Raw genomic sequence first — 23326 nt, 5'->3', positions numbered from 1 at the left:
AACACAGTGAGAACACCGTTAAAATAGTCCATGTGACATCAGTGGTTCAACCGTAATTTTATGAAGCTACGAGAATACTTTTTGTGCCCCAAGAAAACAAAAATAATGACTGACACATTAATTTTTTTGAGTGAACTATCCCTCTAAAATACTCAGAATACCACAGGATTATTGACTCAGGATGATTGTGAATCCAGAAATTCAAAGCTTATATTTAATTAGTAAATGTAAATTTACCTGCAAATGACATTGATGCTATGAACTTTTAATTGCTACCAGAATGCAAATTAGGCATTGTGCCCAAACAAAGAGCATCCTGTGGCTTTACACAACTTTCTTGTACATTTGCTCAAGCTTTTGCATTTTGTGTGTGTTGCTGCAAGGCAACAATACAAAGGTGTATATCCAAAAACTTCTTTCTATAGATCTGTCATCAATAGCCATGACAAACATAGTGAACAATAGAGAGACCGGTTCGGTGTTGAAGACAGAATGAGAAGAAAATAGGAACAAGAAGGAGATGGGGGGCATTAAGATTCAAAGACCCACAGCACCTCCTTCAGACAGCAAGCAGTACTACAGATGGGCAGAACACCCATATGGCCACTAAGGAAATATGAACCTCATGTGGAATCGCATGTTCGCACACACATATGTTCTAGAGCTGCTCTGCTGTTTATAAGTTAAGCAATACAGTCTGAAATGAGTGGTAAAAATACTCACAGGCATGTAAGACATGTATAGAGCTCTTAAATACACACAGACACAATAACTATAATCAGTGGGAATAGAGTGTTGAAGAGCAGAGTAAAAAACTCATGTGGAAAAACTAAAGTTTTAGTTAGCCTGTTCCTGCAGTGTTTGTTTTAGTTTAGCTGGACAGTTTTATCTTGACCATTTTTACTTTTAATATTTTTAGTATAAAAGTGATTCAGATTTTTTTTTTATAGTTCTAGTTTGGTTCAACAATTTTAGTATACATGTTTTTCAGCAGATTTGTTGTAACTGAGCAGTTTTATAGCTGGTTTTACAGTTTTAAACTGTTTTACTTAGTTTAGTTTAACAATTTTGGTGTTACATTCATCAGTTAAAGTTAGTGTATTTCAACAATGTTTTTTTTTTTTTTTTTTTTTTTTTTTAGTTTTAGTTTAGTTCATTCAGTTAGTTAGTGCAACAACTTTCCAACAGTTTAAGTTCAACCATGTTAACGTAACAGTTTTAACCAGTTTAAATGTTGCAGTTTGACAGCTTTCCACTAATTATAGTTAGTTTAGTAAAGCAGTTAAGTGCAACAATTGTTTTCCACTAGATTTGATTAGTTAGTCTTTCCTACCTATTTTAGTTAGTTTAGTTCAGCAGCAGTACTACACCAGCTTTCTACCAGTGTCGGTTTAGTTGAACAGTTTTAGTATAATTTAGTGTAACATTTTAACAGTTCTCATCTGTCAACCAACATGCAGTTTGTTAAATCTGAATGTCTACTAAAATCATACACACCCTTAATGACAGGGCAACAGTTCATTGGACCAAAACCTCTAAACTGACTCACACACTTATTATAGGTCATCTCATTTATGTTTTTAAATATGCAAACAAGACAACCCTTTTTGCTGTTTCTGCGTGTTTGTTTGCAAATTTAACTGTCAAATCCTATAAAGTGAGTGCTCTTCTGGTTAGTGTGACAACATGCACATCTGTCAATAAGAGAATATCATGCCAGTGTGGGTTTATGTTGCTAAACGGTTGTGATTCAATAACACACAGGGCTGTTCTTCCAAAGCACTCACACTTTTACAGTAAAGAAACTTCAGCCAATCTTTCTCACTTGATCACAGTTATTTCCTGATCTTCAAGCCAAAAGAATTTTTACAGTGCCAGAACAATCATACTGCATATCAAACAGAACAAGTGACACACACACACACATAGTATTTTTCTTTGCAATGCAGTCACAGCTGTTATAGATTTTGTTTTTGTTCATCTTGTAGCATCAGATACATTATTCTGATGGGCTGTCGTAAAATATAAGTATGTGCTCTGGTGGTCGTTTTTCACTGTACGTGAGAGTGTTTGTCTGCGTCTACATACTGTGGGTCATTGCTTCGCTGTGTGTGTTTATGTGCGTTCTGCCATTGTTTCATGGTCATGTGATGGTTAGTGTTCCGTGTCTCTTCTATTCACGCTTTTGGTCTGCTTGGAACTCACTCTCTCCCTTTTCCTGATGAAGCTGTGCTCGACAAATTATGCAGAGTGATTTTTGGGTATTTTGCTAGAGCTTTCTAAAGCTGACTCAATCTATAATAGCCCTTTTCAGTCTTTGGAAATTTCTGGAACAAAATCCACATTCACAACTCAACATTATTTTATGAGCTGGCAAAATTTGACTGGTCTTTCTAGACGGTGCCGCCATTTTACCTAACCCTGCCACCCACAGAATGTGGCCATGGACATCAGAGGACTACATTTCCCCTGATTCATTAAATACAAATTAGCTGGCAAAGTTTTCATTATTGAGAAAAAGGGTTTATGGGGTTAGCGGCTGTGCCTTTTTGAATTACCCCCAACTGTCTTTTCATTTTGCCAATTGTCAGTTTTCATATGCATCTGCTCTCTGCCCTACATTGATTTTAAGCCAATTAGTTTACAGTAGTTGGAAAAGGTTCTTGACCTATAAACCATCTCCAGACTTGCACAATCAGATTTTACTGCAGTTTTGGAGGCCCGTTGTCCCCCTCACTTCCACCTAGAGTTTGACTTTTATCTGCAGGAGTGCAGTATGGTGTGTGTGTCCTAATTCTACTCCCTGATGTCTTACTAACATTTGTGATTTTCTCAATTTCACATTTTAAATAAAACGCACAGGGTTCCCATGGAAGTAATTGTTTCTCAAGAGGCATGATTACAAAACACCAGTGGATTGTATGTTTGTGAAATTTGGGCTGTAATGGGGTTGGAATCATCTTGTGAATTTGTCATCTTACGAAAATGACCTTCAGGAGAACCACAGGGCTCTCTGCTCAGCCCGCCAATGATTCAATCTCAATCTTCTATCGTGTAACCGCCCTCTGGATGTCTGCCTAATTTTTGCTGTTGGTGCGTGGCTTGTTCTAGTTATTTTCAAGCCAACTTTCATTCTGTTTGTGCTCTTTCTGTCTCTTTTGTGTGTGCATTTGGCTGGACTAAAGCAAACATTGGCTGCATTGGTGCACAGGATATACTCCCACATCTGGTGCTAGTTCATAGCAACAACATAGCTTTGTGGCTCTATGAGTTAATGTGAACCCCCCTCACCCTCAGACTTTCTGGGTCCCTCAGACCTCCTCACTGTCTTGTAATGCTTCCCGCCTCCACCCACCTCCTTAATTTTTGTGTATTTCAATCTTTTGTCTTTAGAAATCTGAGCATGAATTATATGATCTAATTATACAGAAATTGTACAGATGTTTATAAAAAAAAATCCTGTTGGATCTAACAAATAATATATGGAAAATGTGTAATTTATGTGTAATCTATCAGCTGAAAGGGTAAACAGTTAGGCCAAGATGGAGTAAAGTGCTTTGCTACATGAAATCCCTTTCTTTCCCTCTCACCATCTCTTCCTGTCTTTGCAAGCTCCCTTAAGGGAACACCAGGGTCAGTGAGGATGTGTTTCTGTTTTGGAGTGTTTTGGCTGAAACATTCCAATGTAATAAATGAGCTTGTTATAGACTGACCACATACAAACACTTTGAGTGAGAGATACATCAGCCTAAATCAAGCATACTCCTATATTTTTGGCTTGTATCTCATACTTGAGGTTTCCAAGCAGTGTGCCCTTTAGATCCATCATTCTTCCAAACACTCATTCTCAACACACACGGAGGACCTGAAGCATGTGTGTTGTGGTTTGGTGGTGTGTTTGAACAGCAGTGTGTGTTGATGATCATTTTATATAGGTAGGGATGCTCTCCCCTACCTCCCATAGTGTGCCTGTTTAAAGGGATAGTTCCCCCAAAAATGAAAATTTAAAGTTTATCTGCTTACCCCCAGGGCAACCAAGATTTAGGTGTCTTTGTTTCTTCAGTAGAACACAAACAGATTTTTTACATAAACGGTTGCAGTCTGTCAGTCTTATAATGGATGAGAATGGGAATCATGGCTTAAACATAAAAAAAAAAACATACACAAAACCAAATTAAACCCTGCGGCTCGTGACAATACATTGATGTGTAAAGACACAAAACGATTGGTCTACGCAAGAAACTGAACAGTATTTTTATAGTTTTTTGTCTCTGATTCACGCTGTGTTCGAACTGTCCTAAGCGCGTCCTCCTGAGCACGTTTTCAAGCAGGCGTGTGAGGCATCGCCGCCGTCTTTCATGCTTTAGGGCAGATTGCAGACTTATAAGTGCATTGCCACCACCTATCTCTCAAGTGCACCATTGACTCTCCTAATTGAGATTGTAGATAGTGTCAGTGGTCCATGTGAAAGAGATTTTGTGTGTGTGTGTGTGTGTGTGTGTGTGTGGTTTTATTGTATGTTTTAGCCATGATTCCCATTCACCTCCATCATAAGATTGACAGACTGCAACAGTTTGTGTAAAAAAGTTTTGTTTGTGTTCTACTGAAGAAAGAAAGTCACCAACATCTTGGTTGTCCTGGGGGTGAGCAGATAAATATCATATATTAATTTGTGGGTGAACTATCCCTTTAAGTATTATTCTGCTTAAGTAAAACTCACTAAACTATTGATTTGAACAGCATTAGGAAGTTCAAATAATTTTAGTGAATCAGTTCATTTGAAATGGTTCATAAGAACGATTCAATCATTTACTTTAGTCCAAAGTGTTCCCAGAGTTTCTTATGAGGAATTTTGTGCTTTGGTTTTGAACTAGGGAAAAAAATAATTTCAAAAGAATGATTCGTTCACATTTTGAGCATCCTACTTACTTGCATAGTACACATGGTTTTACCTAGTACTACATTAGTTTTTATTTAAATTGGTACAGCTAAACATACATATAAATTCGCAAATAAACTTGAACATGAAAATTGAGTAATGTTGAGTTATTCCCTAGTAATAATATTATGGTTTACTGTAGTATCATAAGTATTTGTGAGTTCATAACACTGAAGAGACTGTCCTACAGGATTACTTGCGTGTTTACACTAGTTTACCACTGTGTGTGTGTGTATACCCATTAAGTTTGTGTGTTGCTAATGGATTTGCATTGATGGAGACTGAAATAAAAAAAAATCTGGAATTCAAACAGTGTTTGAAGTTTTGTTTGGCACCAAAGATACAACTGAAGGTAAACACTGAATTCAGAATGACTGTATGTTGATTTGTGTAACTGTTGAATCAAGACAGCTTAAATAGGATGCTTGTGTTTTTTTTCTCTGTTTCTCAGGGCGGGTTACAGCCGAACAGCTTTGTTCATATGTGCAGTTGTTTCGGGACAGTTGGGGGGCTCTGGAAAGTCACAGTGGGGTCCTACAGCTGGGACTGGCTGCTGCTCAAGCTCTCCGTCATCCTGCCCTCCCACGCTGGGATGCCTGCCTTGCTTTTGAGAGACTCCTCCTGCAGGTTAGCCAATCACACAGCTCACTGATCTGTCAATAACAGGCTATAGTGTTCTGATTTATGAGATCTCGAATGTAGTATGTTACATAACTCTATTGTGAGAGTCAAAGAGTAAGTGATTTCTGTAGTTCGCTCCTTCACTGTCTTTTTCTGTCTTGTACATACTCTTTGAATTTCCATGGCTTTAAAGGACAATCAATATTAGCTGAAACACCACCTTCAATCTTAGAAGATCAATGTAAATCTTTTTCCATTAATATTTGTGTTGGATAATCCTTGAATACGATTTAATTCATTTATTTATATATTGTTGGCTCTGTTCTGTGCAGCAATTTTGTAGAGCTCCTGGAAATTTTATAGATTTCCCAGGAACATATTCTAGCACTCCTTCTCCAGTTTTATCACTCTTTAATTTAGAATATATATTATCTTGTTATTCATGACAATGGCATCCCTCCATCAATTGAACCATCTATTATTTTATACGAATTCTATACATCTAACCTTCTATTTCATTCATCGTCCATCTATCTATCTACCATACTGTATATCTAATCGCTTCTCATCCAGCTACACCTATATGTTGATCAGTCCTCATCCATCTGTCCATCCATCCATATCTGTTCTCTAAACCCCTCTCTCTTTCTCTCTCTCTCTCTCTCTCTCTCTCTCTCTCTCTAAATATAGATAGATAGATAGATAGATAGATAGATAGATAGATAGATAGATAGATAGATAGATAGATAGATAGATATCCACCCATCCTTCCAGCTGAACGTTTTCGTCAATCCATACCCATCCATTTATCTAACTACACCTATCCATTGGTCTATCTGCCCTCATTCCATCCCTTCTGCTAAATCAACTAAAATACCCTTAAATCTACGCCAACTAAAATCCATCCACCATTCCTTCCATCCCTCCAACTAAACCAAACTAAAATCCACTCTTCTATCCATCAAAACCAAATGAAATCATCCATCCATCCCTCCAAATAAACCAAATAAAATCCATCCACCCTCCATCCAACTAAACCAACTGAAATCCATCCACCCCTCCATTCAACTAAAATCCATCCATTTATCCATCCACCCAACTAGTTAAACCAATTTGTCTAGTTAAACCAATTTGTCTGTCTTTGTTAGATTCTAAGAAAAGTTAATGGCCTGATGAACCCAGGTTTACTTTAAAGACATAGTAGGGATATTTTTGTTACAATTTTATTATTGTAATATTAGGTGCTATGTACATATATCATTTTTAAGTAATCAAGTATTTCATCTTAATGCAAGGTGTACTGGTTACTTTAGGTGGTTGTGTCCTGCTGTTAGTACTGTACTCTCTACAGTTTACTCTGGTGTCTGCAGGTGCAGTGAGTGAGTGAGTAAACAGTCTAAACAGCCTAACTGGCCACAGCTCTCAGTAAACACCCTGTGTTTGGCTTTGGGGAAAAAAAGAGAGATTCTTTAAGCATCACTAGACTTGTGAGGCAGTTTGGATCTGAGCACTCCAGTGAGTGTTTAGCTTTCTGAGGCAAAAGTGAAAAGGAAATGCTTTCACTGGTTCCTGTCTGGGGCGGATACATGCGTGTGCATCACATCACAGGTCAAGGGTCAAATATGTAGAGGACAGAGGGAGTGAGGGAGACGGTAGAAAGAAAGGACAGAGACCTTACTAGGACATCAGAAGAAAGACAGCAAGCCAAGAGAGAAGATAAAATGCAAAATTAAGTAATTATAGACGTTTAAAAAAGGTTTTATTAGAGGGTTGAACTTATCAAAATTTCTTAACCACTCTAGAACATGCCGAAAAGAGTGTTCCAGATGAATATCCTCTAACTAGTCCTTTATTAGTTTTCTCAGACTGTTTTTGATTGAGTTTCTGGTTCCTGTGGCTGTAAAGAGATCAGCGGGAAAGCTCAACCCATAGGAACTCATAAAACAAATCAGGAAAAACATGAAGCTACAGCAGGCCAGACCGGCCGCATCAGCCAAACCGCCAAACAGCTAAACAGCAATCAGCACACAAGCTTATAAACCTTTAGCTCTCCAGTGATCATCAACGCACTGGGGAGAAAAGAAGGAAAAGGTGTTTACTAACATGTAAAACAAAATGCTAATCTCTTGTTTGCAACCAAGCTTTATATAAAAAAAGCAGCACTACCTAATGCATGCTCCATGTATGCTTTTATTAAAGGGATTGTTCACCAAAAAACTTGTATGACTTTATTTCTTCTGCGGAACACACACAAAAGATATTTTGTAAAGTCAATGGAGTCAGAAAGACATTGGAGATTATTGACATTATTGATTTTTTTTTTTGTACATTATATATTTATATATATATATATATATATAATTATTTAATTTTTTTCTTAAGCATTCTCAGAAGAAAGAAAGCCATACAAGTTTGTTAACATAGAAGACTTCTTGAATAGGCATATAAATACTTCTTTATTAAGTATTGAATGGAAGTTTGTCTCTTGATGTTTTGGAGTGCTCCATGAGTATGATTGTCTTACCCACTCTGTGAGTGTTTGTTTGTGTGTGTGTGGGTGTGTACGTGTATGCCTCCAAAAGTCAATATTCTGAAATTATAAGGCTCTCTGTGGGACATCAAATATCTGCATTCAGCCTTGAGAAAATCATGCTAGTTTCTGTTTGGACTCTAAACATCGGCCGTAACAGGATCTCTGATTTACCCAAGGTAATAAATAAAATGAGCTCTTTTTCTTCCTCTCTCCCCTTGTTTATTATATTTCAATTTATTTTCCATTTGATGTTTTTCCTCTGATATTTGCATGCTGGATTTCCAAACCGGAGAATGAAATTGTTTTATTGAAAATACTGGCATGAGACAGGCTCATTCTTCAGGTCAATGGTTACCTCTCTCACCCTCCTGGGGCACAGTACGGGAAAGCTCCATAATGTTAATAAAGACGCTCATTCAACCAGGCCTCACCCTGCTGTACTGAGTTTGTAGCTCTGTTCCCAAAAGAATAAAAATAAACCGTTAACAATTATTGGTTATTATATATTTTAGCATAGTTTGAACTATGTTTATTAATACTTAGGTGCTCATAATGGTCGATTTCAATACGGTTTGATATTAGCTAAGCTATGTTATGGCTCACTTTAATTCCCTTGGTCACCATTTTTTTTATTTTGAAGGATAAAGGTCTTATGGTACATATTTATTTATGTATTTCAACATTGCTCATCCATCTTGTGTTCAGTGGAGAATTCACAGACTGGTTAATATATCTTTTAAAACAGGAGTTGTCAGGTGACTGTGTCCTTGTTAAAGCTATGGCCTTGGCTGTAGTTAATGACAGTAATGCACTGATTTGTTGACTATGATTGTAAGTTTTGACAGGTTGGGTTTCTTTGGCTTCTTCTTTTCCTCTAAGATAGTTCCCACTAAGAGCAGCTTCGAGTTAATAAGCTGACACAAAGCCGAGGAAAGGTGGGCATAATGCCCTTGAGTCTGGTATGGCTGGTGAGCAGCCCTGGCAGGGGAATGTGTGCATGTGAGAGTGTGTTTGCTGTAGAGGGTGTTGTGGTCAAGAAGAGCTGTCAACGGGTGCTCTCTTTCACCCATTCCCGTTACCTCACGGCCCAGCATACAGACTGTGTAATTACAGTGGTATGCAAAGTTTGGGAACCCCTAGCAGAATCTGTGAATAATTTTAACAAAATAACAAAGATCATAGGTCTGTGCAATTAATCGCATTCAGTTATCATGCGCTTCTCCTCAGTAAAGCCAGTCCCGTGATTAGTAGTAAATCACCATCACCTGTTTTCAGACTGTGCGGCTTTCACTGCACAAGGCCTTAATGATTTAATACAAATTTCTTATAAAAATTTTTATCTTGTAATCTTCTGGTCAAATAAGTTGCTGCACTACAGAAATTGTATGCTGTATGAATTAAAATATGGATGAAAACATATCTTATATGATATTCCTTGTAGAGCTGAAGATCTTTGCCCGAACCCGATGGGACCCGTCTGGACCCGGCGGGTTCGGTCGAGTTCGGGCTTAATTTCTATCATCTTACGCGGGCTCGGGCCGGGCTCGGGCTTGCGCTCCAGTTTGCGAGGTAAACGAGCGTTCATGTGATGTGTTTCGATTAGCACGAGAAAGATGCGAAAATGAATGCTGAGCAGGTGTAACGGAGGCTTGCCTCTAGTGATTACGTTTTGGTTGCACCAGCAACTAAAGCAAAGTCTGAGGTGTGGAAAAGTTTTGACCATGTTTATAATGAGAATAATGAGTGAATAATGACGCACCATCAGTGAGTGCAGGAACGCGCTGAAGACATCTACAGTGGATTCAATCATTTTCCTCCACAAAAACATGTAGTCCTAGCCTAATCTCTGTGAGTAAAGGTTTTTCAAATGATAACTAAATATTCATTGAGTCTTAAATGCATAATATTTACGCTAATGTTGGCATTATTATTTTATTAAATAAAGCAAATCCGGCGGAGCCTATATCTTAATTTCGTTATTGCCAAATACCCATCTTAATTTAAAATTTATCTTAATTTTTTTTTTAAATGACTCGTTTTTATTGGTGCGTTGGTCTATTTATAGGTTAAATGAGCCTATGTCTAGAATGCTGAGATGTTATGATGTCACAGAGGACTTATTTTATTTCTTTATTCCAACTTCCAAGTGGTCTAGTCTACGTTAGTTATGAGTAAATTATGTTAAAACATGAATAAATTACTCATTGTTGACAAAAGGCAAAAGAGCTGTGTGCGTGCGCACATTTGAATAATGTCGGGCTGTAAACGGGTTCGGGCTTTAAAAAAAGCTGTCAATCAAAATGTACTTGTCGGGCTAGGGCCGAAACCAGTCGGGCTCGGGTCCTGTCGGGCCTAACTTTTAAGGCCCGATTACAGCTCTAATTCCTTGAGAAGATCGCCGTTACATGTGCTTGAATGATGAATCTCTCATTCATACAGAAACACAGAATATGCAGACTTTTTAGCAACGTGCACTCGATCATCTAGATGTAAGCTAAATATTGAAAATTACTCCAATGTTTGTTATTGATATTGTGAATGGCGATTTATTACCAAGTGCTACTTTAACAACACACAGGCACACTGACAAGTGATGTATGTAGTAACAAAATCCGAGACCCCTGGAAATCCGATCACAAGAGATGCATGTTACCAGCAACTGTAAACAACAATCTGTCTTGCGTGACCACTTGTGATCAGATTTCCTGAGATGGATGTATATGGCCCATAAGTGGGAGTTATAGTATAAGTGATGTTTGTGTTATCTGTATGTATGTAGTGTACAATGTTTTCAGATGTTCTGAGGTCCTTCAAAGGGCAGTGGTGTTAGAGGCTGACTGAAGATTTGATTAATTGTGTGGTAAATGTGCTCTTAATACTGCAGTAATGGACCTGTGACCTTTGACTTCCTCCACCCCACACACTATCAGGGATTCATTCTGCTTCAGCTCAGCTTGAATCCTGTTTACTTATCAGAAATCTACAAAGAAAGGGTTCAGCCCTAATCTCTTTCTATCTTTTCTAAACCTTCTCCTTCTGCTCATCCTCAGTATTCAGCTTAGGACTGGGTGGTATGACAGTATGCTATCAATGTTAAAATTCATCAACTGGTAGAGACTCTGCAGTCGCAAATGCATATTGGCTGTTTTATGATGGCTTATGTGACTCATCTGCTCATATTTACATTACATTACTCAATTTGAGTCATTCATTTTGACTCTAGATACATAAATATACTTTTTTGCAATGTTGACAGGCTTAATGAGATATATATCTGTATATATCAATATATATATATATCACACACACACACAAGTATTATATTATATATTATAAGTATTTAAGTCAGTGGATCATTAAAAATGGGAAGTAATACATGATCGAGAGATGCATAAAACATTTCAGGATTATATTCCTTGAAAAAAAAAATATTTATTTAAATATACCTTTACTATATAGCCATATATTTGTTAAAATTACTTAAACAGTCATATGAGATTTCGGTCATTCCACCAAGAGAACAAAGGTGGTTTAATAACATGACAATTTTAATTGTCCAGCTTTATTCATTAATAAAACAATACATTTAAAAAATTACAATTTGTAGATATAATGACTTGAAAATATGTCTTATATGTTGTACATGTAATTAACTTTTTTTTTATTTTTTATTTTTTATAAGCAGTATAATAATAATTAAGGAATTTAAACTCCTATGTATTAAAGGTGCAAGGAAAATATGTTATTACTTTTTATTTGATGGTCATTAAATTTGAATCTTTCTAGGATGTTAAATGACTTTTAATCTTTGACACTGTTGTTTCTTTTTGTTTGTTTTTTTCATTACAATGCATCCACAGACCAAACTATTTCTCCTTACTGACACATCAGAAGCTAAAGACATCTTTTCTGTGTCTCTTTTTGTTTTTGAAAAGAGATTGGTAATGCACATTTACGCACGCTTTTAAACTGCATCAGTGGCTCCAGGCCGTCATTAACACGCACACAGACAAAGTTATGGCACTTCACCTTTGACCTTTGAACCCGTAACCCACCCTCAGGTCAACCCGCTCCCCTCTGGCTGGATCCCAGTACCTCTTCCTGGATAATATCTAACTGTATGCACACTAATACACATGCAGAGATGCTTTCTGGACAGTATCGAGGCTTTCTGACCTCACTAACACAGTAAGCTTGTTTTGCCTCCCCCATACACATGCATGATCGCTGTGGGAGTAAACCGCGTGCCGTTATTCCAGTATGAATGTGTGCGTGGGCACGAGCATATTCATTTTTGACTCAATATCCAAACACCCTTGTTTTTCCTACTGCCCTGTCTGACAGTCCTCACAGATCCCTAAAAAACATCTCTGTAGACCCCTCCATCCGCCCCTCCACCTGGAGCTGGTCCCAGCTTGGAAGAGTTACATTCTCTCTATCTTTCTTTGTAAATCTGTCACTCTGTTTTAATTTGAATCATTTAATCTCTTTGCTGCTTTGATCGTTCATCTGTTGATTTCCTTTTCTATTTCCTCTCATCTCTCTTATCTGTCTACACTCTGTAACTGTGTCTGAATATACTCTGTCAGAGTATATACTACATTTGATGAAGAACTTGCTTCTTGACCATTAATAAAGAAGTTGTTTTTAGGTTTGCATGTTTATAATATGAATACACTCTGGACGTGCTATAATCTGCCCTGTTGGCATTGTCATGTGACCTTTCTGCTCTTTACAAATATGAGAATGACCTCATGGAATGGTACAGTTTCAGTTATGGAAACAGTGCATCCAAGAATATATGTGAAGACTTTGAATGGGAGAAACTGCAAGATGCAGTGTGAAGGCTCGTCATGGTACTCATATAAATGTGCAATTTCAAGACTGACACCGAAGAGAAGAAATTGTTGCATGAAGTCGTTATTTTAGTTTTCTTTGCAAACAAAAAGTATTCTCATAGCTTTATAAAATTATGGTTGAACCACTGATATCTCATGGATTATTTTAATGATGTCCTTATTACCTTTCTGGGCCTTGAGCGAGTTAGTTTCATTGCTGTCTATGCACGATCAGAAAGTGTTCTAAAGTATTCTAAAGCTGAAAAAAGGTCTTATCGGTTTGGAATGACATGTGGGCAAGTAATTAATGACAGAATTAGCATTTTAGGGTGAACTATCCCTTTTATTCTTCCTCTTTTTTTAACAGTTCGAAAGTTGGTTTCGAACCAAATGTAGTACCTACTAGTAGGGTTGGGCTATGTCCACCAAATTGGCTTTGAATGATGTCTGCAGTGAAACATCATGATCACAATTTCTGGCTCAACATCGTGATGTTTGTAAGCCTTTGGTGTTGGTCAATTCAATTCAATTCAAGTTTATTTGTATACTGCTTTTTACAATACAAATCGTTGCAAAGCAACTTTACAGAAAATTACGTTTCTACAATTTTTAGTAGTAGCTTATAAGTGGTGACTGTCAGTTTGTGTGCGTATGACAGGATTTTTCAGAAAAAAGTTAATACAAGACATAATCAGCCAGATGATGAACATCATCAGAAATTATTATATGATGCAGTCACACTTGTAGCAATATTTGCAATATCTGTTGTTGATTCAGGGTTAGCATCATCTGAGGTCCTCTGATGGTCAGCATCATCTCTTCTCAGGTGTTCTGGATCCAGACTGGAGCTTGTGTAAATCCTAGTTACCACAGGATGTAAATCCCCAGAGAGAGTGTGTCTGAACCCGAACATTATCAGGAAGGCTATTCCAGAGTTTGGGAGCCAAATGTGAAAAAGCTCTACCTCCTTTAGTGGACTTAGCTATCCTAGGAACTACCAAATGTCCAGCATTGTGTGACCTTAGGGAGCGTGATGGATTGTAACGTGTTATAAGGCTAGTTAGGTACGCAGGAGCTAAACCATTTAGGGCCTTATAGGTAAGTAATGATAGCATCATTACTGGCATCGATGGCATCGCCTATCGGCCAAACCCTACCTAAACAATTTTGGATTGCAGTTCCTCACAACATGGAGGACATAGTTGTCCTGATATCATTCATACTACAGTATACTCATACTATACAGAACTTACTTTTTATTGGTTGCAAACTTTGTTACTCATCAAATGTAGGTTTTTATTTATTTTATTATTTTATTATAATCTCATGCTACACACATCCATAAAGGACAGTCTTTAATTCAATCTCATTGATTTTTTTTTGTGCACTGTAGAAAGCAGTTATGAAGCTATTGATTGATAGTCATTTTATCGGTTTTCATCTAGGATGACAGTGCCTCATAATAGATGAACAGTATTTGCGTTTGAGTTTGATAGAAATCACAACATATAAGACTCTTGACAGGAGCAAACACATGAGAGAAGAGTTCTGGCTGGAGTCCAGCTTGTGTTTAAGTGTGTGTTATAGGACTTATTTAGCCTGTCTGCCTTCCTGTGTTTAGATCGAACGGATTATTGCCGGAAACAAGACACAACCCGTTTACTCCTCACAGGAAGTTCCAGTATCTCTCGTACTCCTCCTCACCCTCCAGTGTAAACGCCCACACTCACATATACACACGCACAATATATTTTAACTGACCACACACTGATTTCAATGAACCCCCACAAACACACAAGACTCAAACTCACACCTGACCTCCTCGAACAGCTGTGTTTGTGAAGTAACATCCTGCATGGATTTGTTTCTCAGTGCCTTTGCATATGACCTGCGCATATATGGCAGTCTTTTTGTGTGTGTTTGTATATTGGCTGTGTGTGTGTGTAAAAGCTTCATGTTCCTGCTAATACAGCACAGCTGATTGAAGAAATTGTTTGGAACAGTCCGTATGTATCAGATAATCAGCAATCAAAGGAAACGCTAAAGATACAGATCTAGGAAATACATTCCGATCTAGGTCTCATAATTTCGTTTTCTTAATCAAGTTCATGAAAACATATTCCATATTTTCCAGTCTGGGTCAAGCATCTTTTCTCAGTAGTGGTCAACCAGTATGTGCAACAGTTTTCAGTTTTTTTTAAGAATTTCTGAATAACTTAAAACTAATAATAACTTTAAAGAAAATTATTTGTGATTGTTCACAGTTTTTAAGTCACTTAATTAATATAAGTTTGTGTGCATATAATATAATATAATCTTTTTTATTATATATACATTCATGTTATTATCAGAATTCATATGAGGTTGGTTTGAGGTTCGCATAATTTTGTTTGTTTGTTTGTAAGAAATCTCTTCACCAAGGCTCCATTTATTTCATACAAAAATACAGTAAGAACAGTAATATTGTGAAATATTATTACATTTAAAATAGCTGGTTTTTTTGTTTGTTTGTTTTTTTATACATATTTTAAATGTAATTTATTTTTGTGATGGCAAAGCTGAATTTTCAGCAACCATTACTCCAGTCTTCAGTGTCACATGATCCTTCAGAAAAAATTCATAATATGCTGATTTGGTGCTCAGTCTCACCTTTAGTTTGTGGACCAATTCTCTCACTATTATCTAACTAGTAACAACAGCTTTTGTCTCTGTAAACTCCTAATTTTCTGTTTTTTTTTTAATTGTTAGTAATGTGATTATTTAGTTTAGGTATACATGCAAGATTAAGGGTTCTAAATTATGCAGAATAAGGGATTAATATATGAATAAACAGTTTTGGCGAGTTACCTTGTAAACGTGGACTTAAATGAGTTATAAAGTCTTAAATGACTATAAAGAGTTGGGAGAAAATCGGATGCATGTCAGATCCATGTTGTGCATCAGGTTTTAAAGAAACAGTGCTGATTTTAAAGTGAAACCTGCTGAAGTCTGTCATTGATGTAAATCAAAGAACAAAAAAAAAAAGAAATCCCTGGACCATTTTAGTCGCTGATTAACTTTTATAGCTTGAATAAAGATTGATCTGTATAGTTTATGCATATATAATATAGTTTATGTGAAGATTGTTTTAAAATCACAAATTAAAAGCTGTTATATATTTCAGAGCCTATTAAATACAAATAATAAAGGCTTTCAGTTATACTTTAACGTTAAATGGCTATAATTTAGGGGAAAATGCACCAGCAGGACAAATTAAAAGCATTGTAAATATACGAAATAATTTTAGTAGTAATAACTGCCTGTTTTTGCAAAAGAAAGTTTAATGGCCGGTAAAAAAAAAAAAAAAAACATTTTGGTCGGTAAATTTTATCATGTCACATGGCCTGGTCAGCATCAGTCTATTGCTGTTTCTTAGCACTCATTGGCTGTCAGACTGCATCCAGCTGTATGAGAGAGTCCAGCATCTCTGCGTTGAATGTGCTGACAGCTCTCTGAGGCTCACGGCTCATTGATTTGAAATGAAATGCCTCCCACAAGGAACCAAACCAAGCTTGATCAGAACCGTTTCTCCTCAAACACATTAACAACAGCCTTGGATGTCCATTATTCAGGTGTATATTTGTTTAATGAAGCACTAACATACAGGATCACTGATGTAACCTTTAGTAACATCTTGTGTGAAGCCTTTATGTATAAAGCATAATCTCGGTAAGCAAGTCTTACTGAATGCAGCACTGAGGTGTAGCATAAGGATCAGACATACAGTATATAGTGTATGTGTATGCAGTTTTGGCTAAAGGTGTGAAAACGTGCTGAATGGTGAATCAGGTCAGTGTTTTGGTTTTGCAGACAGAGTCAATGACAGTATGAGTGTGTGTCAATCTTTACCGCCACAACGTCTGTATGTCTAAATACGTCAAGGTGGTCTGTGTCTTTTCACCTTTGTGTGTGCGTCTGCGGACAAGCTGGCGTCGAGCTGAAGTAAGTGTACTCTGGAGCTCTCGTCGGACACTGCTGACTTTTGGAAATCCCCCACAATGCAGCTCTTTCACTGAGCCGAGTGCCGTTAGCCAGCGGCGACAGAGAGCTCTCATATAAAGCTGGTTTAAACCACCACAACTCGAATATTACATTTCTCTGATGATGAATAAAGCAGCTATGATTTTGGTGAACAGTTTTGTTTTTCATTAAAGCTTAGTCACAGATAGTTTGGTCAAGCCACTCACTCTTACACACATTTTTCATTTCTAATTATTCCCAGATTCCGATTGTGACATCTACCTTCAATAATATATCACCTTCAAACAGAGTCCTCCTTTGTCCTGCCTCCATGTTCCTCTCAAGCCCTAGGCTGTGTGTGTGAGAGATATTGGAGTGTTGTGTCATGGTATTGGGTTGTCTAGGGTCAGTCGCGGTCAATGACACACAGGTTCAGTTTTCTCATCACAAAGCTCAGCCAGAATCCGGAGCATCCTGGGAATTTTCCGCTCAGCGGTGTGGTTCTTTCTCCACTCTGATTGGCCCTGCAGCGGTTGAATAGTGTAATTAATTCTGATTAGTTTCAGGGTACTGCGGCTTTAAGTCAGAGACCAGCTAAATGAAACCGCCTCAGGGGTCCAGATGTCTGAAGTTGTTTGTTGTTTTGTGTGTCTGAGTCTTGCAGGAAATAGTTCACACAAAATGTAAATTCTGTCATCATTTACTCGCCCTCGTGTTGTTCCAAACTTGAATTACTACTTTTTTTTGTTGTTATTATTCATGGAACACGTAAGCTATTTGAAGAGTTTTCAGAGCTGTTTTTTTAGTATTTAAGGCTCCAACATTGACAAAGCAGCAACCATAAAGTTACAACGCTATATTATAAGTGTTAAGAAACTGTATGATTACACTAAAGAGCAGACTGAAATGTAAATTAAATTGGTAACACTTTAGTATAGGGATCAATTCTCACTATTATTTGCTTATTAGCAGGCCTATTAATAACATATTGGCTGTTTTATAGTACTTATAAAGCACACATTCTGCACGACCATATTCTACATCCTTAATCTTACCAATGCCTAATAACTACCTTTAATAAATATTATTAAGCAGCAAATTGTTTATTGATGCGCAAGTCATAGTGAATGGTTTGTTAATAGTGAGAATTGGACCTTATAATAAAGTGTGACCACTAATTCGTTTAGTGAATTTTCGTAACATTGTCAGATACTTTTTATTTTACAATTTTACATTACATTTTATTTTATTTGTATAATCCTCATTTAATTGTCAGCTTTAAAGCATGACAACCAAAGAATCCGGAAAAAAATATTTTATCCTAGTCCTAGTACAAAATATCATATACCACAACAGTTTCAAAAACTGATAATAATAAGAAATGTTTCCTGGTTTTTGACACTGAAGACTGGAGTAATGATACTTAAAATTCAGCTTTGCCATCACAGGAATAATTCACAGTATATCTAAAAATATATCATTATAGAAAACAATCATTTACAATTCTAATAATTTCTAAACCTTTTTTTTTTTTTACTGAATTTTCATCAAATAACTGCATTTTTGGTGCACATAAGAGAAGTTTCAGTAACATTAAAATATTTTACTGAATGCAAAATAATATAGTGTACAATTACAGTATGTAATGTGTTACATAAAAATAGACAAAGATGGAAACTTTACAGTTCAGTTCTTTTAATTGTCATACTGTATACAGTATGTGAATATTTAACCCTGCTATTTTACAGTGTCACTGACATCTAACATCATGGATATTCTCCATAATTTACCATCAATTTACCAACAACAAAAAAAGTAATGCAGGCATGAAAGACATCATGAGGGTGAATAAACGATGACAGAATTTTCACTTTTAGTTAATTGTTTCTTTCCAGGTTTTTCTGCATCACTTCCAGTATGCTGCACCAGCAGTGCTGCTTATGTTGTGTGTTTGTGCGTTTTGATGAACATTAATGGTGTCTGGTTTTCAGCTTGACATGGTTTGTGGGGAAACATGAGTGCTGGAGAATGCACGCCACTTTCATGTTGTTTTTCTTTCGTTTCGGCCTTTGTTTACACTTACATTTGGACTGCGTTCATTTGAAGCAGAGAGAAAATCTAACTCATCTGACCTAAAGTATTTTTTTTTATTTTTTTAATGTTTTTGGCACTAGCTGTCAGCTTCACTCCTCCCACTCATCTTCATCTCCATCTCCACCCACACGCACAAACAGTGATTGACAGCGGGACACAGAGGAGGTGGGGAGGCCTCAGGCTCTGTGCTGATGTGTCTGGAAGTATTTAAATGTCTTCTCTCTGCTGCTGGTTTGCACTGAGCCTCTGTGCAGCGACCCTCAAAACATCACTTTTTGTTAGCGAGCAGAGAAGTGCTGTCTACGACATGTTTGCCTGATGTACTCCTCCTGAAATCTGGGATTATTCTGTGCTATCTCTCTCTCTTTCTCACTCTGTGACTCATTTACTGTTAATGGGATTGAAAAAAAACTAGGCTATATTTGTTCAGAGTACCTTCATCCTATGAACAGAATAAAGAAATATTGTATTTAATACAATTCAATTCAAGTTTATTTGTATAGTGCTTTTTACAATACAAATCACTGCAAAGCAACTTTAAGTTTAAGGAACAAAATTAAGTGTCTACGATATTTAGTAGTAGCTTATAAGTGCCACATGCTCCATGTGTCTGACATCAGTTTGCTTTCCATTTGTGTGGCGCGGCTCCATGGCTAAACACAAATTCAACACTGTTATCAGTTTATATGCAAATGACAGGAATTTTCAGAAAAATTATACAAGACATAGTCAACCAGACGTTGAACACTATTAACAGCTGTTATAATGTGATAGCATAGTAGCAATATTTGTTAGTTCTGTATGTTGTTTGAGGGTTGGCATCATCTGAGGTCTTCTGAGGGGTTTGCATCATCTCTTCTCAGGTGTTTTGGATCCAGAAAAAAAAAATCTTATGTTTACCAAGGCACTTTATTATTATTATTATTTTTTAAATACAGTAAAAACAGTAATATTTTTAAATATTATTACAGTTTGAAATAGCTTGTTTTTATTTGAATATATATATATATATATTAATGTAATTTATTCCTGTTATGCCAGAGCTGAATTTTCAGCAGCCCATTACTCCAGGCTTCAGTGTCACATGATCTTTCATAAATCAAAATATGCATAGAATAAACATTATTGTCATTGTTAAAACAGTTGTGGATTTTGGTGGAAACCAACACACGTTTTTTTCTGGATTCTTGGATACATAGAAAAAATCCTGTCGACACCAGATGATTTTGTTATAGTGTCAATTTTAATATTAGTTTTATGTTTAGAGGTGGAATTTGGACATAATGAGCTTTATAATGTATGTTTATGACTAGCATTCTAAGAAAATGCTTTAATTAAAAAAAAATGATTATGGAATTTCATTCAAATTTAGTACAATAAAGATAAAACTGGAATGTGACTTCATACAGTATGCCAAAAATAAACAAATGTCTCTCTTCCTCTGTCTTTGAATCTCATCTCTCGATCTCTCTCATGCAGCATATCTGTCTCACCCCCTCCCTCCTTCCCACTTATCCATTATCTAATTGACCTCTGTAATTAGAGACACTCTTGCTCTTCCTGTGTGGCTTGAGCGTGTGGTGTCTGTCTCTCAGAGTTAACCTCCGCTCAGAGAGACTGAGTGCCATTTTGAGATGTTTTCAGTCGTAAACATGGATTTGAGGCAGGCCTATGCGTCAGCATTGAGCACGGGTCTAAAGCGCCACATGCTCCATGTGTCTGACATCAATTTGCTTTCCATTTGTGTGGCATGGCTCCACGGCTAAACACACATTCAAGACTGTGTGTGGTTTTGATATCTGACGTAGCCAAGCGCCTTTTCCGCTTGTGAGACTTGTGACGGCCGGATAGGGGAAGATGGGACTGAGGGAAAGATAAATTCAGAGGGAAGAATGTAACTTCATGTGTCTACGAGGCTGAGGGAACTCGAGTTCTCCTTGTTTCCCCGTTCTGTGTCTCGTTTAGGGGTGAACAGATGAGTAGTGCCATGTGTGTTTGCAATTGTTGTTGTTTTCCATGGAAAAGAGGGGGAAATAAAAGGAATGAAAGTAACCCAAACGAGGCCAGCACGCAACCGCTAATTATGAAGCTGTTTGGGGAGGGGGCAATGGGTCCAACACACACTCTTCACATGCAGCCCACGTCTTTGTCTTTCTTTCTTTCTTTTTCTTTCTTTTCTTTCTTTCTTTCTTGCTTCCTTGCTTTTGTTATTTTCATTTTTCTTGTTCTTTGGTTGGTTGCGTTTTTTTTTTTTTTCCTTTCTTTGCATGTTATTGTTTGTTCTTTCATAATACCAATGATTGTCATAATGTTTTCTCTTGTTCTTTAAATGTTTTGTTGACTCATTTGTTTGTACGTTCATTCTCTTTTTTAGTCGTTTATTTGTGAACACAATTTGTTCACTCATTTTGTCTGTTCATGTGGCAGTTTTACATTTATTTTTTTATTTTCTTCAATTATATAATTATATATTATTTTCAATGAGTACTTCTTTGCTTTTTGTTTTTGTTTTTTGTGTCCGTTTGTTCATTTTTTCTGTTCATTAAGTATTTACTCTTCTATCAGTATTTTATTCTTTCAATTGTCTGCATTTTCATTTTTGTTTGTTAGTTCTTTCTCTTTGCCTTTTTCTATTTCTTTTTAATTTTTTTTATATTATGTTAATTTTTTTTAATTATTATTATTTTATTTATATATTTATTTCTGTCTTTTGTTCCTTGAGCCTTTTATTTTCTTTGTTCATTTGTCAGTACTTTTTTTTATTTTTCAGTACATTACTTTTGTTTACTTGTTCTTTTACTTCGTTTTTTATGTCGGCTGTGTGTTAGTTTATTTATTTGTCTGTCTTTTCAGTTAGATTGTTTCCCCCTTAAATTCATTTTCAGTGTTATCCAAATATTTCAGTGCTCAATGGGATAAGATCTCATTCCTTTGCCCTTAATGCAAGTTGTTCTCATCCTCATAAATTCTTACGAGTGAGAGTCTTGACTCTTCCCGTAAGTGTCCTGAAGTGATGTGTGTGTGTGTGTGTGTGTTTTTAAAGAAAGACAAAGGCTTACTCACTCTTTTATCCAATCTGTGAGTTTGTTCTTGTAATTTGCACTGCTGTGATAATGACTGTTAGTAATTGTTACAGTGTGTGAGTGTGTGTATGAGCATGTATTTCGTCTCTGGAATGGACACACACACACACACAAAGTCTAAAGTCAATGCAGTTTCTGTACTCTGTTCAATTCAAATGTATTTGTATAGCGCTTTTTACGATACCAATCATTACAAAGGAACTTTACAGAAAATTATGTTTCTACAATATTTAGTAGTAGCTTATAAGTGGTGAATGTCAGCAGTACACTGTAGTTTATTACAAATAACTTTATCTGTCTGTTTTCTGTTATGTCTGTTCTATCAGTTAAGCAGGGAATGGGACAGACAAGATATTATAATGTGTGTTGTGGCTCATGGGACTTACTTTTTTGCATGTTTATCTTTTAGAGCAGATTTGGTGATACTATGATCATATGGAGCATTGCAAAATAACTGAAAATCCAAGTTATGATGAAGGACAGGCGGGAGTTTAGGTTACTGGAATATGTTGGCTGGAGTTCTGAATTAACTAATGTTGGTTGTTTGGATGAGGAAGAGGAATTTGAATGAAGATATTGCAGCCAGTAATATCGAGAAATGTAAAAACAAAAGGTCAGAGTGAAAGAAACAAAGAGCAGGAGAGACAAATAAGGGTTAGAACGTGGTTTGATTGAGAGCAAACTTGTGTTTAATAAATGCTGTATTTTTCTCTGGTGGTGTTTTTCGCTGATCTGTTGTTTTTTCTGTCATGGGAATGTTGTTTTGTGTGCAGCTCTGTTGATTTTGTTTCAAGTGAATCATTGTCCTGATGTCCTGACCAGTACTTTTTCAGCCCATCAGGCGGTCACTTTGTCAGTTTCCCCTCCCCTAGATTACCTGGCATCATGTTTAACGTGGGCGAAGTCTGTGCCTGCTGGATGCCACTGATATAACAGATTGATGAATGATCAAGTTCATCATAATATTATTGCATTATTTACAGTACATCCTAGCGGAACAGCTTGGTTCCTCCGAGTCCTCTTCCATGGAAAGCTGGATTCCCATGGCGTGCTCACCACAGCAGCTCCGTGTGTCAATCAAACGCCTCAGCTGACTCTGCACACTGAGCAGATGGAAAGAGAGCAGAACACACTCTGTACAGCCCTTCTGTCCTTCATCAGCACTGAAAACACATCCCACTCACTCTAATCAGCACCGATACACAGGGTTTCATCTCAT

The 23326-nt window shown here is 36.8% G+C and overlaps 1 protein-coding gene across 1 annotated transcript in view; it reads left to right on the top strand.

Moving 5' to 3' along the window:
- The window catches only part of scfd2 (sec1 family domain containing 2), a 108607-nt gene that overhangs the window by 18600 nt on the left and 66681 nt on the right, over window positions 1-23326 (top strand). Inside the window, exon 4 of the mRNA XM_026291198.1 lies at window positions 5391-5566. Coding sequence (XP_026146983.1) covers window positions 5391-5566 — 176 coding nt within the window. The remainder of the gene's footprint in view (window positions 1-5390; window positions 5567-23326) is intronic.

This window comes from Carassius auratus, chromosome 20 (genome assembly GCF_003368295.1).
Source record: "Carassius auratus strain Wakin chromosome 20, ASM336829v1, whole genome shotgun sequence".
Lineage (NCBI taxonomy): Eukaryota > Metazoa > Chordata > Actinopteri > Cypriniformes > Cyprinidae > Carassius > Carassius auratus.
Note: the sequence above shows the minus strand (reverse complement) of the source record. Positions and strands in the feature narration are given on the sequence as shown.